Genomic DNA, 15904 nt, shown 5'->3' on the forward strand with positions numbered 1-15904 from the left:
GCACAGCCCTGCGCCTCGCTCCCCGAGTCCCCGCGCCCGGGCTCTGCCTCGTGCGGCCAAGGCCTCCGTCCCCTGTTCCGTCCCCCCAGGCTCGGGGCTTCTGTGGCCAGGCCTGCTTGGGCCCCGGCTGACTGGGTGTCCTGACGTTGTCCTGTGGGCCTCGTCTCTTGCTCCTAAGTGAAGAGATGCAGCTTTTGCTGCGGATCTGGGGATAGATGCCCTGCTTGTGTGACAGAAACTTCCCGTGAGCAAGGCGGGAGCGTGTTGGGCTTTCACCGCATCCACCACCTGGGTTCAGTAGTTCTGCCACGTTCACCTTACCCGCCCCTGTGCGTGCCCACGTGCGTGCTACCTCCTCGATCGTTTTCTCTCTGTGCCCCATGGGGACGGGCGGCAGCAGACCCCTCGCGGGCTGCGGGTACGGGTGGTGGAGGGGCCCCCGCTGTGGCAGGCAGGACGGCCCCGCTCGGCCCCGGCTGTGTCTGAGCCGTGCTGTGCTGTCCCCAGCGCTGTGTGCCCCAGGACACCGGCTTCTCGTCGCGCTTCCTCAAAGTGCTCGTGCAGACCTTACAGTGGCTGGACAGCCCCGCCGTGGAGGCCGGGCCCCTGCAGGCCCAGCTCAAGCTGTTTGCCGCCCAGTACTCGGCACGACGCCGGATCAGCGATGGTGAGACGGGGTCGATGGTGCCGGCGGGGGTCCTGGGCTCTCTGCCGTCGCGTCAGGGGGACCAGGGCCTTGTTCCCAGAGGGGTCCCGGGTGGCGTCGGGGTGAGTGGGGCCCAGCGGTTTGGGGGTCGGGGCACTGGGGAGGCCCCCCAGAGGGGAGCGTACGTGTGGGAGCCGAGGGGAGTCGCCTGCCCGGCACCCCTGGCAGGAGTCCCGTGGGTCACACGGCGCTCTCCTGCAGTGCGGAGCGGGTTCCTGCACCTGGCGGAGGCCCTGACGTTCCGCGGGGACCCGGAAGTGGTCAGCTCCACCATCCGCGCCATCGCCGCCACCCTCAAGTCTGGGGAGGGGTGTGACGTGGAGCCCGAGCTTATCAGCAAAGGTACTCGGGCCGCAGGCGCCACAAAGACCCCGCCTCGCCACCCCGCACGCAGGTCCCTCTCCTGGGCGCCCCCAGAACAGGGCCCGGGGGCGGGGCTGTCTGTTCTGGAGTCCGGTGGCCCCCTGAGCTGGAGTGACACAGGTGCCCTCTCTGCCCCCCTCAGTCCTCCGGGGTCTGGTCGCCGTGAGGTCGCCTCACCTGGAGGAGCTGCTGGCCGCGCTCTTCTCCGCGGCCTCCGCCTTCCCGGCCTCGGGGCCCGTGGCCGTGGTGAGCTCACTGCTGCTGCAGGAGAAGGGGGAGCCCCCGGCCCTGGGGAAGCAGGACTCTGACGGCTGCAGGTGAGCCGGCGGGGCGGTGGCCGGCTGGGAGGGGGGGCGGGGGGCGGCCCTGGCCGGCCGCGTCTGAGCCCACCCCACCTGCCCTGCAGCCTGGAGGCTGTGCGCCTGGGACCCTGCTCGGGGCTCCTCGTCGACTGGCTGGAGATGCTGGACCCCGAGGTGATCAGCAGCTGCCCTGACTTGCAGCAGCGGCTGCTGTTCTCCCAGAGCAAGGTGGGCCTCGCGCGGACCCGGCACCCTGGGCCACAGTCCACACGGCGGCCCCGGGCCGGGGGGGGCTGCCTCTCTGTCGCTTCCAGCAGATCCGAGGCCTGGGTCTCAGTGGCCAGACAGGTCCCACGTTTCCTCTGAGCGGGTCACCACAACTGGCCAGATCTGGTCACGGAGGCGGGTGGGGGGTGGGTTGGTCCTTTGTGGGCTCAGGTCCTCACAGGGCACGAGACGGTAGGGGGAGTAGAGCTCAGCACCCCCTGACGAGGGGTGGGGTCCTCTGAGGGGTCGGAGCCCACGTCAGGGCTCTGCGGGGGTGGCGGGGTCCCCCAGCTCATCTGGCCGTGGGGAAGGTGAGGATACACTGACCAGGTCGCGGGGGAGGGGCTGGGCAACCCCTGCCCGTGATCCCGCCGCGCGCTGGTGGGTCTGCGCTTCTGACCGCGGCGGTCATGCTTCCGCGCCCCCCGCCCGCCCAGGCGTTCCCACGCCCAGGGTTTTGCTCGCGTGTCTCCTGGTCTCTGAGGAGTGGATTCAGCTCAACCCGTGTTTAATCTGCGGAGTGACCGGCCGGGCTGGGTGGCTTCCCGGGCGGGAGCCTCGGATCTGCCTCAAAACGGACGCTTTCCTCTGCTCTGTGCCGGCACACGTGGGCTGTCATCTGCTGACGCTACCCGGCGGAGCTATCAGCCCGGCGGGGACCATCCCAGGTTTCCTCCCTCCCCAGGGCAAAGGCCCTCCCGGGCCGCAGGTGCCGTCTTTCCGACCCTACCTCTTAGCCCTGCTCACGCACCAGTCCGGCTGGCCCACGCTGCACCAGTGTATCCACGTCCTGCTGGGCAAGAGCCAGGAGGAGAGGTGAGTCCCCCAGATCCCTGTCCCCCACCGGCAGGTCTGTTCCTGCCGCAGGCAGTGTGGGCCTTGGGGTGCCATATGGCGACCGCCCTGCCCAGACTCTTCCGGGAGCCGCGTTCAGAGGGCAGCGTCGGGGGCCTTGCGGGGATCTGATCCAGCACCCTTCCCCGCCGGCTTCCTCAGGAACCGGGGCTCTCTTGCCTGGCGCGCTGTCCCTTCTCTGGGTGACCAGCAGGCAGACAGTCGGGTTCACTGTCCTCCGGTCGTGTGAACGGCTGGCGTCCGTGCTGTGCTGCAGGGGCACCAGAGGCCCCTGTGCGCGGCTGCAAGCGTGGGGTGGGGCGGGGCCGACCTTAGCTTTGCCACCGTGAGCTGCAGAGAGGCCAGGTGGGGCAGCCCGCGTCCCCTGACAGCTGACCTGGGCCCTCGGCCGGCAGGGAGCGCCCCGCCCCAGCCCCCGCCTCCCTCCGCCTGGAGACGTGCCTCGCGCTCAGCCGAGCCGCCTCGCGTCCTCCAGGTTTGACCCCTCGGCCTCCCTGGACTTCCTCTGGGCCTGCATCCACATTCCTCGGATCTGGCAGGGCAGGGACCAGCGTACCCCTCAGGCAGGTTTTGGGGTGTCCCCTGCCCGCAGGGTGGGGTGGCGGGTGGACATGGCGAGACGCGGGCGCGCCTATCGCGCCCGTCGCGCCCGGGCCTGACTGGCGGTGCCTGGCTGCAGAAGCGGCGGGAGGAGTTGGTGCTGCGGGTCCAGGCCCCAGAGCTCATCGGCCTGGTGGAGCTGATCCTGGCAGAGGCAGAGACCAGGAGCCAGGACGGGGACGCCAGCGCCTGCAGCCTTCTCCAGGCCCGGCTGCCCCTGCTGCTCAGCTGCTGCCGCGGTGACGACGAGGGCATCAGGAAGGTGGCGGTGCACCTGACGAGCTGCATCCAGCAGTGGGCTGACAGGTGAGGGTGCTGGACGCCGGGCTCCAGAGCCCCCGCCTGTCCCCTTGCCTGTGTGATGGGAGGCCGTGGCTCAGATGTGAGCACCGTGGGAATGAGCTCAGGCCGCCAGTGGGGGTGGGGTAGGGGTGAGGGGCCTGGCACACCAGCTCTGCACGCAGCCCGCAGCGGGAACAGCGGCTCCCTGGTCCCACGGCCACCCCGAGTCTGGTCTCTGGTCTCTCGCAGCGTGTTGGGCAGGCGTTGCCGAGACCTGCTCGTGCACCTCTACCTGCAGCGGCCAGACCTCCGGGTGCCTGTGCCTGACGTCTTGCTGCACAGCGAAGGGGCCGCCGGCAGCAGTGTCTGCAAGGTAAAGCCCTGTGGGGTCATCGGGGCCGCCTTTGTCCTTCACTTGGAGGTAGAAACGCCAACTGGGAGGTAGAGAAATGCCTTTTCTCAGATCTAAAGACAAAAAAGGCACCTGGTGAGTGTCGATGGCATGTCTGAGAGCAGAGCCTGCCCTGCCACCCTTGCCTGTCCGACCTCTCGAAGGGTCTGGAAACGATCTTTTTCTCCTCCAAGAAGTCCTCTGGGTGTGGAGCAGAGGAGAGTGGGTGTCTCCCTCGTTCCCTGATAAGGGACCGTTGACTACAACAGGCTGCGTGGTGCGTGTGTGACGGTGTCGCATGCGTCCCAGCACCCCCATCCCTTCCTGGCTGCCTGCCGTGGCACTGGCCTTTGGCCCAGCGTGGGGCCTCCGTGTGCGGGTCTGTGTGGCATCTGCCTTCACCTCCCTTGGGTGATGGTGGGGGTAGGGGTGTCTGGTGGGCCCTCTGCCCATGTTCCCTGGGCTGGACCCTGGAGTCGGATCTGCCGCCTGCCCTGCTTCTCAGGACAGGGAGGGAAGTTGATGTTTTTCCAGTTGTGCTCCCTTCCAGTTTTGTGTGTTACTTGTTTTACACACCTGAAATTATGCTTTATTTGTAAGGTTGGTTTTTCTCACCCGAGCTAATGTAGGGCTTTTATTCTGTTTGTGCGGAGAGGGTGACCTCACACACCAAGTGCTGAGATTGGCTGGGAGCTCTGGCCACTGTTTGACCCCCAGGAGCATCAGAAAGCACTGGGGGAACAGGTTTCTCTGGGTCGCTGCGTAGGTCCTTAGGGACCATGCCAGGGCCTTGGGGTCCGGGGACCTTGGAGCAGGGGTGTGCACGCCGCCCGGTGAGCCCCATCGTAGCCCCTGCAGTGGCGGGCAGCGGGCTCGGCAGGGGGCGGGCGGCCCCGGCTCTGACCACCCCCGTCCCTCTCAGCTGGACGCCCTCATTCACCGCTTCATCACCCTCCTCGCGGACACCAGCGACTCCCGGGCGGCCGAGAACCGCGTGGCCGACGCCAACATGGCCTGTCGGAAGCTGGCTGTGGCCCACCCCATCCTGCTGCTCAGGTACCGCCTGGCCTGTCCCACCTGCAGCCTGAGTGGGCAGAGCTCGCCGGCAGGGTGCCCTCCCCGCCCCAGCCTGGAGCGGCTCCCACACCAGGCGTTCCTTTGAGGCGGGCTCTGCGGCTAAGAGCAGGTGGACGGACACTGGTGGTGTCGTCACGGGCAGCCAGGGCCTCGGCTGCTTCCTGACTAAGCGGAGTCTCGGGGGCAGGGGCCTGGTGGACGCGGGAGAGGGTGGGTCAGGTGAGTGGCCCAGAACATCACGGTGGGGGTTAGCGGGCTCCGGGTGGTCTCCACGTGCAAGTTGATGTCGGCCCGCGGGGGGCGGGGGGAGGGGGGCTGGGGGAGACGGCCCAGGACCACCGAGCGCCCGCGTCGCCCGCAGGCACCTGCCCATGATCGCCGCCCTCCTGCACGGCCGCAACCACCTCAACTTCCAGGAGTTCCGGCAGCAGAACCACCTGACCTTCTTCCTGCACGTGCTGGGCATCCTGGAGCTGCTGCAGCCGCGGGTGTTCCAGAGCGAGCACCAGGGGGCGCTGTGGGACTGCCTGCTCTCCTTTCTCCGCCTGCTGCTGGTGGGTGCCCCGCCCACCCTCCGGACGCTGGGCCCCGGGAGCCCCCAGGGCTCGGGTGCCCTGGTCCCTCTCCCTGCGCCCTTCTCAGCCGGTGACCCTGCTCGCCCTGCCTGCTCCCTCCACCATTCTGAATTCTCTCCCCATTCGGCTCGTCCCCCTCCTGCTCCCACGACTCTGGCAGCCCCGGTCTTTCTGACCGGGACCGAGGGTCCGTCCCCTTGTCCACCTGAGGCGGCTGGGTGAGGGCACAGCCCCTTGGCTGCATCAGGGGCAGGGCCAGGCCACCTGCCTGCCTGATAGCTTCACCCGGGGGAGGCCCCCAGCTGCTCACGTGCCTGGGGAGACCCCACGCTCCTCAGGGTTCATGAGGGACAAGGTCACTCCTGACCCTCAGGGACCTTAACGTGCTGCCCGGCAGAGGGCTGCGTGTTGGTGGTGTCCAGGCTCTGTGCTGTGAGGCCCCGGGGGAACGATGCGGGCAAGACGGGATGCTTCAGGCCCTGAATGCTCCCCCCCTTGCGCTTCCCTTTGCAGAACTACAGGAAGTCCTCCCGCCACCTGGCCCCCTTCATCAGCAAGTTCGTGCAGTTCACCCACAAGTATATCACCTGCAACGCCCCGGCCGCCGTCGCCTTCCTGCAGAAACACTCTGACGCGCTCCAGTGAGTGTGCGCATCTGGCACGGCTCCTCTCCGGCTGGGTCCCGTCGTGGTGGCGCTCAGGGCTGGGAGCTCCCAAGGGGCGTGGTGGCGGGGATGGACACTGCCCACGGCGCCGGGGCCCGGGGCGGCAGGGCTGTAGATGCTGGGTCTGCGCCGGGGCCATGCTGAGCTGGCGTCCTCCTCCCTCGGCCCCCGGGGCACCTCTTGAGCCCCTGCCCACGGGGCCCTGCTTGCCTCCCACCTGTGGCATGGTCCTCACGGAGAACCTTGCTCCCCCAGTGACCTATCCTTCGACAGCAGTGACCTGGTGATGCTCAAGTCGTTGCTGGCGGGGCTGAGCCTTCCCAGCAGGGACGGCAGGGCCGACCGAGGCCTGGACGAGGAGGGCGAGGGTGAGTGGGGCCGGGGCTGCAGGCTGGACTGCCCTGGGCGTCCCTCGGGCATCGTTGGTCCCGGGTCCGTGACACGCGCAAAGCACCGAGTTGTGTTGTGGCCAGCGTGACCTACAGCACCTGCCCTCTGTGGGGCCAACCAGGTTCCTCTGTTCTCTGTCCTCGTCCCCGTCTCCATCCTGTGGCCCCTACAGTGGGGCGACCCGGCACCTGCAGCATTGTGTCTAGCGGGCACGCAGTGGATTTGTGAACGGGCCGAGTGCCCCGGGGCCCAGGTCCGATGCTGGCCCTTCACGGCCATTCTGCCCTGGTTTTGCCAAGTCGCTGGTGTTGAGTGTGACTCGGCCATCCACGGACGCGCCTAGCACAGTGCTCTGCACGCAGGCGCATTTATTGAGCACCTGCTGTGTGCCGGGGGCAGCAGGGAAGGCCACGTGCACAGTGTGGTGGGTGAGAGGCTGGAGAGAGAAGTGCCGCGTCTCCCAGGCAGCTCCCAGCAGGTTCATCGTTTCAGCGCATCTATTGGGCGCCCGTTGTGTACCAGGCACCGTGCTCAGCCCAGGGCAGGGGCCGCATCTTTGGGGGTCTGGTGTGATTCTGGGCGCTGCTCAGCAAGGCTGCCCCTTGCTTACGCACATGGATCCTGCGGCCTCGGTGTCGAGTGTGTCCGGGGCTCTCAGGCCCTCTGGACAGTGGCCTGGAGCGGGCCGTCCACGTCTCCACCTGACAGCGCTGGCCTCCTGTCTTGCAGACGAGAGCTCGGCTGGCCCCCTGCCTCTGGTCAGCATCTCCCTCTTCACCCCTCTGACTGCAGCTGAAATGGCCCCTTATGTGAAGAGGCTTTCCCGGGGCCAGACGGTCGAGGGTAAGTTTGGGGGTTTGGCTCCCCCAGGCCCAGTCGGCCCTGCGGTGGGTGGTGGCCTCCCTTTCTGTCCCTCCGGCATCCTGGGTCCCACAGCGGCCCTTGGCCGTCCAGGCTTCTCCTGGGTGGGGCATCCAGAAGACAGCAGGGCCCCCGCCAGGTCCCGGGAGGGGCTGGGCTCTTTCCTCAGAGTGGGAATAGGGGTGGGTAGAGGGGGGGTCGGGGGGAGAAGCGGGGCTGGAGACTGGGGGCGGCTCCTCTGCTGGCCAGTGGCACTGGGGAGCCCCCTGGAGTCCCCGTGGGTACCGAGGAAGAGGGGCCTGGCGGGGAGCTGGCCGACAGCCCCTGGTCCCCTACGGGGGAGCCGAGGGCCTGGGTGGCCACCTGCGGGGAGGGGCAGGGCCATGTTTCTGCAGTGTGGCCTCGGGGCAGCCAGGGCAGACATCTGGGGAGCGTGGTGCAGGTGCAGATCCCTGGGCCCCTCAGAAACCTCTGAAAGCCTGGTTGACCAGCACCTCCGGTTTGGGGTCGCTGGCTCGGTAGTTGGGAAGGCAGCGGCACCCCCAGTGCTTTCCGTCCCAAGGGGCTGGGGGCCCCCTGGCCTGAGCAAGCACTAGGGGTGCTATGGGAGCTCCAGGAGGCACTGGCGCTGATGTTGTGCGCAGCCGTGCTGCACCTGTAGACCCAGGTTCCTCCGCCAGAGCCTGTGCTGAGGCCGGGCCAGGGTCCCTGCCCGGCAGGTGCGCTGTGGGGCAGCGGGCTCTGGCCCCGGGACTCCACCCCTCCTGCCTCTGGGCTGCGTGGGGGACAGGTTCGCCCCCGAGCCCAGCAGCTGCAGCCTGGCCCTCACAGCACGCTTTCTACCCATTTTAGATCTGTTGGAGGTTCTGAGCGACCTGGATGAGATGTCCCGGCGGAGACCCGAGATCCTGGGCTTCTTCTCGGTGCGGGAGCTGCCACGTGCCTGGAGGAACTGGGACACGTGTCAGAGGCTGGGGCAGGAGGGCAAAACCACGCTGGGCCCTGGACAGGGACGCCGCCCCCACCCTCCTTCCTGCTGTGCCCCCCGCTCAGCCCTCAGCGGCTGGGCTTCAGGGGCGGGCTCCACGTCAGACCCCGGCCTCGCCCCAGATGCCCACAGTCCCGCCCAGAACTGAGGCGGCCGCTCCTCCACTCTGTGCTGGAGCTCCTGTGTGCTTCATGGGGCCTGAGGTCCCAGGGCCCAGCGACGGGGGTGTTGAGGGGGCTGGGGGCTTAGGGAGTGGGGTCCCCTGCACGGGAGGGTGGCCCTGCTGACACCGCCCCGCCCCACAGACCAGTCTGCAGCGGCTGATGAGCTCAGCTGAGGAGTCCTGCCGCGGCCTGGCCTTCAGCCTGGCCCTGCGCTCCATCCAGAGCAACCCCAGGTGAGCCGGCGTCACCTGCCACCGCGGGCCGCCCGGTGCCCTGGGCCAGGCCTCCCGCTGCTCCTGTCCGGTGGGGCCTGGCACGGGGCTCTGGGGAGGCGTCGGGGCCTTGGCCGTCTTGGCACGGGGGGAGGTGCCAACCTGAGCACGTGGCTCTTTCAGCATCGCAGCCGACTTCCTGCCCACGTTCATGTACTGCCTGGGCAGCCGGGACTTTGAAGTGGCACAGACGGCCCTCCGGAACCTGCCGGAGTACACCCTCCTCTGCCAGGGTGAGTCCGCCCCGACCCCACCCGCCCAGGCCCTGGTGCCCCTGGAGGCCTCGGTACCCGGGCCCGGGCTCTTGGGGAAAGACCAGAGGCTCCACTTCTGAGAGCTGCCTGATGACCTGGCCCCCGCGGCCAGGATGTCAGGGCAGCGCATCCTGACAGGGTCTTCGTCTGTCCCCAGAGCATGCAGCCGCGCTGCTGCACCGGGCCTTCCTGGTGGGCATGTACGGCCAGATGGACACCAGCGCCCAGGTCTCCGAGGCCCTGAGGATCCTGCATATGGAGGCTGTGATGTGAGCCCGGGCCGCAGCCCGACTGCACGCCTGGTCCCTGGTGGTCTCCGGGAGCACCAAGGCAGGCAGGGCCAGCACTCAGAGCCGACGCCCAGCCGCCCCTGGCCAGCAGTGGGGGGGCCATCTGCCCCGGAGGCTGTCCCGCCTGCGGAGTGGCGGGGGCACGGCCCAGCTGGGAGGGATGCTGACCTCCTAGACAGTCGAGGCGAGGGGCTGGGTTCAAATGAAATGTTTTGAACTCCCCGATACTGCTGCCTGTGTGGTTTGCCTCCTTGGAGACCCCGGGAGTGAGTGGGACCTGGGAGCTTGGAGCCCTGCCCCCGGGACCCGGCCAGCCTGCCTGCTCCTGGTGGGCACGTGGCGGTGTCCGTCTGGAGACAGGAGGGCGCCTGCCTGCTGGGCACAGTCTCGGCCCTTCCTCCCTGCCCTCCACCCAGCTCCCCGCTTTCAGGCAGCATCGGGGTTGGGGGAGAGCTGACAGTGCCCAGGCGCCCCCTGCCCTGAGCTCTCTGCCCACGGGCTCGGCCTCGTCAGCTCCTGGAGGGAGCGGGGCTCGCTGGGGGTCGGCAGAGCAGTCTTCTCTCCCACCCCATAAAGGACCTCAGTTCCCTGAGACCCTCAGCTTTGGGCGTCGCTCCAGGAAGCCTCCGCGTGCTGGCCGCGGGGTGAGGGCTGGCACAGTGCAGCCACTGAGGGGCGCATTCCCCGTGGAGCTGCGGTGCTGGGGCAGGGGACGGGGGCGGGGCCTGCCCGAGAACTTGGCCCTGGGACTCTGAGGGCAGGGGGCAGTGCTCCCTCTAGTGAGGGCCCCGGGGTCCCCCAGGCGGCACTGCCTTCTCCAGGCCAGTGTCCTTATCTGAGGGCAATGCCGTCCCAACCCCATCCAGGCTCGACGCAGATGGCGTCCCACTCCTCCAACCCCATCCAGGCTCGACGCAGATGGCGTCCCACTCCTCCCTCCCATTGCTCCCGTTAGCGCCCAGCACTTGACAGAGCCCCAGTGTCCCTGATGGCCCCTAGGTTCTGGTGCCCCCCCCCCCCCACAAAAGGGTCCCCGTCTGCCCGGCTCCTGCTCAGCTGGGGCCACCAGGGGGCGCTGAGGCTAAAGACAGACCCAGGCTCTTCAGTCTGGCCTGCTTGAGGCTGGACAGACCCTGGGGTGGGGGGCAGTCACTGCTTCCGTGCCCACCAGGGACAGGGCTGTGCCCCTAGCCCCACAGGCCCCTGGTCAGCCACGGCCTTGCCAGCCTCCCTTCTCCCCGTGCTTGCTTCTCACCAGCCTCCCTTCTCCCCGTGCTTGCTTCTCACCAGCCTCCCTTCTCCCCGTGCTTGCTTCTCACCAGCCTCCCTTCTCCCCGTGCTTGCTTCTCACCAGCCTCCCTGAGCCCCTGAGCCCCTGACGCGTCAGCCAGCACGCCACTGCCCGTACGACAGCCCTTCAGTGTCCAGATCCTGCCTGGTCCTGGGTGGAGCCCCAGGACCCCCTGTCCCGTCTGGCTTGTTTCTTGGCCCCCGTTGTGTGGCTCTTGCTCAGGGGCACATGGAATTGGCCTTTGGCCACTCCTGGCAGCTCCTGCCCCACTGCAGTCCCTGCAGAGAGGGACATGGAGCTGAAGGGCCCCCTCCTGCCTCCTGCCCTGGGTGCCCTACCAGGAAGTGCCATGCCACTTGCAGGATGCCACGGTCCTGCCCATCTGGGCTTGGGTGACAGCTGTTGGGACACCTGCATGCCCCAAAGTGCCACCGCCTCACCCAGAGCCAGGGGAGCACAGGCCCCCTGGGGTTTGGGAGGATGGGGGCTGGGGCAGTTCACCCATGACACTGGGCTGTGTGAGGGCCCAGCAGGCAGAGGCAGGCTCTGGGGGAGCCCTTGGACCACCTTCCTGCCCAGTCCCACCAGTGTCAGGGCCGAGGCCTGGGGGAGCCTGAGGGTGGGACGCGGCCTGGCTCTGGGGGAGCCAGGATTCTGACCACCCTCCGCCTTCACCTTTCTGCGGCAAAGGCAGACATCCTGGCGGGGCCGCGGGCGGGTGGCTGGTGCACGGGCGGTACCCACGGAACCCGTGCTTGCCAGCCTGGGCGCTGCAGCATTGCCTGGCAAGTGGGGGGCAGCGGGACCCTTGGGGACGGCCCGTGGGAATGGGCGGTGGTGCGTGGAGGGTGCCGGCAGAGCGGGCGTGCAGGGCAGCACTCCTTGGATGGTCCCCGTTGCCATGAACACCATCCAGCCAGCTCCATTTTACACAGGTGCGCCCAGCCCAGGGCCTCGGGGAGAAGGGGCCCAGGGGGCCCAGTGGATGGTGGGCAGGGGCGTGGGTGTGCATGTGTGTGGGGTGAGTGTGGGCTTTTGGAGGCCGGGTGAGCCGCCTTGGGGTCAAGGCCACCTGACCTACTCCTGTCTACACAGCGTGAGCGGGGAGCTGGAGTGCCAGCTCCCTGTGTGGGCCTGAACCCAGAGCCCGTGCCCCGCAGAGCGCAATGGGGCTTGGGTGCTGAGCGGGGAGGTCCAAGGTACAGGAGCACAGCCAGGTAGAACCTTCTGGATCCCAACTCTTCTGCCTCAGCTCAGCACCCAGCCACGTCCACTGTGAAGCCCAAGCTTGCCACGTTCCCTCCTGCCACAGGGCCTTTGCACGGGCCGCTCTCCCCCGTCACTGCCCACTGTGCCAGCTCCCACTCCATCAGCTCTCAGCTCCTGTGGCACCTCCTCCAGGAAGGCTTCTTGCACCCAGGGTCAGGTGCCTTCTCCCCGCAGGTGCTGTGTGTTCTCAGTTTGTCGCTCTATGCCACACTGGGAGGTGGGGGGTCTGGCTGGGTGGTTGGAGTTGTCAATCCAGCCAGGGTCTGCCTGGCCTGGGGTGTGCAGAGCAGGTGAGGGAGGAAGGGAAGTCCAGTCTCCTCCAAGAGCCCAAAGACCCGGACCTGGCGGGAGCCGGGGTGGGGTCGGGCCGGGGGGCTGGGGCAAAGACATGAGGTCAGCCCGGGTGTCCCACCCCAGCCCCCAGCCCCGGGCTCTCCACAGGGCTGCTCTCGCCTGGCTCACAGCCTGCGAGGCCTGGGAAGTTGACCCGTCCAAGGTCAGGTTGGGGAAGGGGCTCCTTGAGTGTCAGGAAGGAGGAGAGGTGGAGGGGGCGGGGCGGAGCCCACCTGGGCTCCTGTCCTGGCACGTGACCCTGGCAGCTGAGCTCCCCTCTCTGGGCCTCAGCCTCCCTCTTGTTAAGAGGGGCTGCGCTCACCCACTGACAAAACGAGGCGTCCCGCCCGGACCCCACAGTCCCCTTCGCTCTTGGGGAGGGGAGGCCCCCCAGGGAGGATCAAAGGGCACCCCATCAACCAGCTTCCGCAGGTGGGGAAGGGTGGGACCGGGTGCGGCGTTGCCATGGTGATGAGCTCGCCTGTTCCCTTCACGTTCAGTCCTGGGAAGGGGTGAACCCTGACCTTCAAACAGGCCAGACAGCCAGCAGCCGGGCAGAGGGCCAGAGAGGCATGGGCAGCTGGGGCCCCAGGGCCCCCAGGTCTCCCCCCGAGGGTTCCCAGCACCAGGGCCCCCACGTTCGCACTGGGAGGGCTGGCTTATGGCCCCAATTCACAGATGAGGGCAGTAAGGCACAGTTAGTTGTCCAAGGTCACATGGGGTAGAACTGCCCCGGCGTCCTGAACCAGGACACTCCCCTCTCCCCTGTTTCCTCCCTCAGAGCCACTTAAAACTCTGACCCAGGCCGTGGTGGGGTTACTTCCGGTGTCTTGGCAGGGAGGGGTGTGGCTTGAGGGCTCTCCCAGGGCCTGCCCGCCCCATCCCTCCCTGGGGAAGGAGGACAGGCAGACAGAACTGGAGTCCAGGTCTCACCCTGTAGCCCTCTCCCCAGTCCAGGCCCAGGCTGGGCCCCCAGGGGGACCAGAGGTCAGACCCCACAAGGCTCGTGCCTGGGGGAGTTGGGAAGGGCTATTTCAAGAAGGCGGAGGGTCGAGTAGGAGCTGCAGGATGAGCAGGAGTTTTCCAGGTGAGAACTCGGCTTGTCAGCTCGCCTCGGGGCACAGAGCTCTCATCACGTGCGGGTGGTGAGCCCACAGCCCTGGTCTCCTGTCTCTGCCCTCTGGGTATAAAGTGTGGCCTGGAGGGGACTGTGGGGCTCCGTGGCCGTTTGTCCAGTGAGTGGCCACAGGCCACATGCGGGGAGAGGAGTGGGATGGGGCGGGACTTCTGGCTGCAGAGCCCAGGCCCCCACCGACCCCTGTGATGGAGGAAGCAGCTGCTGACTGCCACCTGCTTGGCACACCTGGGCCAGCCTCCTGGGGGCCTCCCGAGACACGGGGTCCCAAAGACCCCTTGGACCCCTTCATCCCGGGTCCACATCACAGACGGCACCCCAGGCGCCCACAGGCCAGAGCGTGGCCAGGAGAGCCTTTGGGATGGCAAGGCACATGGCGGCAGGAGCTGGGGGGCTGCCAGGTCAGAGGCCAGAGTGCAGGTCCCCCCGCCCCAGGCCACCCACCCTGGGTCCCCCCACTCTGGGCACCCTCACCCTGAGTCTCTGTGTTCCACCCCTGGAGTCCACCAGTCCTCCTTTCAAGGCCAGGGGCAGCCTTGACTGACCTCTCACCCCCAGACCTGGGGCAGGTAACTCTGGAGGCACCCCAGGGCTCTGAGGCCAGCTCAGCGCTCCCTGACTATGGCCTTGGGCAAACCACTCGCCTCTGCTTCCATATCTATAAAAGGGGTGTGAAAATAACGCCTGAGTCTCAGGGCACTGTGAGCACGGAGGAAGTGCTCAGTGAAGGGTGTCTGTCACTGTGACCTGCTTTATGAACAGAGAGGTGCTGTGATCTGGCCAAGGACACACAGCCATTGGAGGCAGGGCCAGGCTTCCTTCCGCCCTGGTCCTGCTCCCTGGCGCCCCTGCCAGCCCCTGCGCGCTGGTAATGGGACAGGAGGGCCAGGCCCCATTACAAGGGGTTCCTATAAATGGCGTGAGAAGGATTAATAATGTATTTGTAACACATCGTCGTGGTAGCCAAAAATGATCTATAAATGTGCGGTAAATGTTTTATAATGTTTTTGTAACCCGTTATAAATGATAAATGGCAGACTATAGATGCCAGATAAAATATTTATAACGCATCGTGTGCAGCGTTGGGCTGCTACAGTTCGGGAAAGCCATTAATAATAAAGTGGATGGAAATGTAAAAGTTACCGACATGCCCAGCAAAGCCATTTATAATGAAATGTAAAATTTGGCTGTTGGAAGCAACCCACGAGCCCCAGCCGAAGCACTGGCCAGGTTCCCCCGGAGCCCGGGGAAGGAGTGGGTTGTGAATTATTTGTGAGGTGTTCGGACTAGGACGTATGTATACTATCCATAGCACGCTGTATAAATATGCTATTAATATACACAAGGCAGCATGCATTATTCATTGGGCCTAATTAATTAATGGGTGGCCCCTTAAAATGGGGTGTCACAGCTTCCAGCTCCCTCCTGCCTGGGGTGCGGGCATCTACAGCCGCCTGCGTGAGCCGTTGGCTGACCCAACCATGGCCTTGGGAACTGGGGAATGAGGGGACACCCCTTGGATGCTCTGCTGTGAAGCCAACGTGACCCCCCAAGGTGGTTCCGCTGCAGGCGGCAAGGGGCTGGCATCCCTCTGGGGGGCTCTGCTTACCACCCTCCAGCATCCGTCTCTCACAACCACAGTGGCCATGAAAATTAATTGTTTTTCATGGATCGAGCTTGAGGAAAGCCAAACCTAGATAGCGCTATTTGCCTTTTTCACTTACGTATTAAAGGTGAGGTGAGACGGTGATGCACCATCAGGGTGCGATGGTGACGTGAATGATACGCTTAACTAGTCCAAACCAATCAATGTAAAGACGGGCGGCATCGATCACAGTTACCTGGCTAGGTAATACTGTTACTGGGGCAGGGAGCCGCATTTCCACAGCTCAGCCTGGTGCTACTGGGGATGAGGACCCCCAGCTTGCTGTGAAGGCTCAGAGAAGTGAGGGTGACAGGGCAAAGCTGCTGAGCGAGGCTGCCAACCCGGACCTGCCCGCTGGAATCCAAGCATGTCTTTTGCACAAGCCAGGGCTCCCGGTTCTGTTCTGTGTGGCACTCGTTTCCTGAGACACCCCTGCAGCAGAGGTTCTGTGGGCAAGTCAGTTTGGGAACCCCTGTGTGGCGTGGCCGCTCCCTTGGGGGTCACGGTGCACGGCAGGGGATGAAGGCTCTGAGAAGTCCTGGGGGAAGGGCCGCATGGGTGGATGCCTCCCCCCTTCTTTCTCTCGCCCCCCACCCCCACCCCCCGCCTCTCCTGGTTTCCCCGCTCTGCCTTGAAGGCTCAGGGCACCACCAGGTCTGCTGTGTTTGGACAGGCGCCCCCGATTATGTTCCAGCTCAGGCCATTAGCCTTGGTCAAATGTGTTACTTGGGGCTCAATCTACCAGTTAAAGGGTCTACAGACCCCACCCCACCACTCCAAGGTGTCGTGCCCATTCCCACCACCAAGGACCGTCCTAGGGGCCCAGTGGGCGGTGCATCCTCCAGGAGCTGGCTTTTTGGATGCAAATTAGTGCTGCCCTGGTCCGGATTGACCCTGGGTCCCCAGCAATGTCCTTGCCAGCCTTCCTC

General features: G+C 66.3%; 1 protein-coding gene across 5 annotated transcripts in view; it reads left to right on the forward strand.

Moving 5' to 3' along the window:
* INTS1 (integrator complex subunit 1) overlaps positions 1-9527 on the forward strand; it is a 29290-nt gene extending 19763 nt beyond the window's left edge. For all 5 annotated transcript variants that reach the window (XM_082428948.1, XM_082428950.1, XM_082428947.1 and 2 more), the window contains exons 31-47: positions 508-667; positions 908-1048; positions 1212-1386; positions 1476-1599; positions 2324-2454; positions 2969-3056; positions 3173-3399; positions 3625-3748; positions 4689-4822; positions 5205-5397; positions 5932-6059; positions 6339-6451; positions 7203-7316; positions 8187-8257; positions 8628-8719; positions 8882-8991; positions 9170-9527. In XM_082428948.1, coding sequence (XP_082285074.1) covers positions 508-667; positions 908-1048; positions 1212-1386; positions 1476-1599; positions 2324-2454; positions 2969-3056; positions 3173-3399; positions 3625-3748; positions 4689-4822; positions 5205-5397; positions 5932-6059; positions 6339-6451; positions 7203-7316; positions 8187-8257; positions 8628-8719; positions 8882-8991; positions 9170-9285 — 2241 coding nt within the window. In that variant the 3' untranslated portion in view covers positions 9286-9527. The remainder of the gene's footprint in view (positions 1-507; positions 668-907; positions 1049-1211; positions 1387-1475; positions 1600-2323; positions 2455-2968; positions 3057-3172; positions 3400-3624; positions 3749-4688; positions 4823-5204; positions 5398-5931; positions 6060-6338; positions 6452-7202; positions 7317-8186; positions 8258-8627; positions 8720-8881; positions 8992-9169) is intronic.
* The last annotated feature ends 6377 nt before the right edge of the window (positions 9528-15904 follow it).

This window comes from Balaenoptera physalus (assembly GCF_965194825.1).
Source record: "Balaenoptera physalus genome assembly, chromosome: 16".
NCBI classification, from domain to species: Eukaryota; Metazoa; Chordata; class Mammalia; order Artiodactyla; family Balaenopteridae; genus Balaenoptera; species Balaenoptera physalus.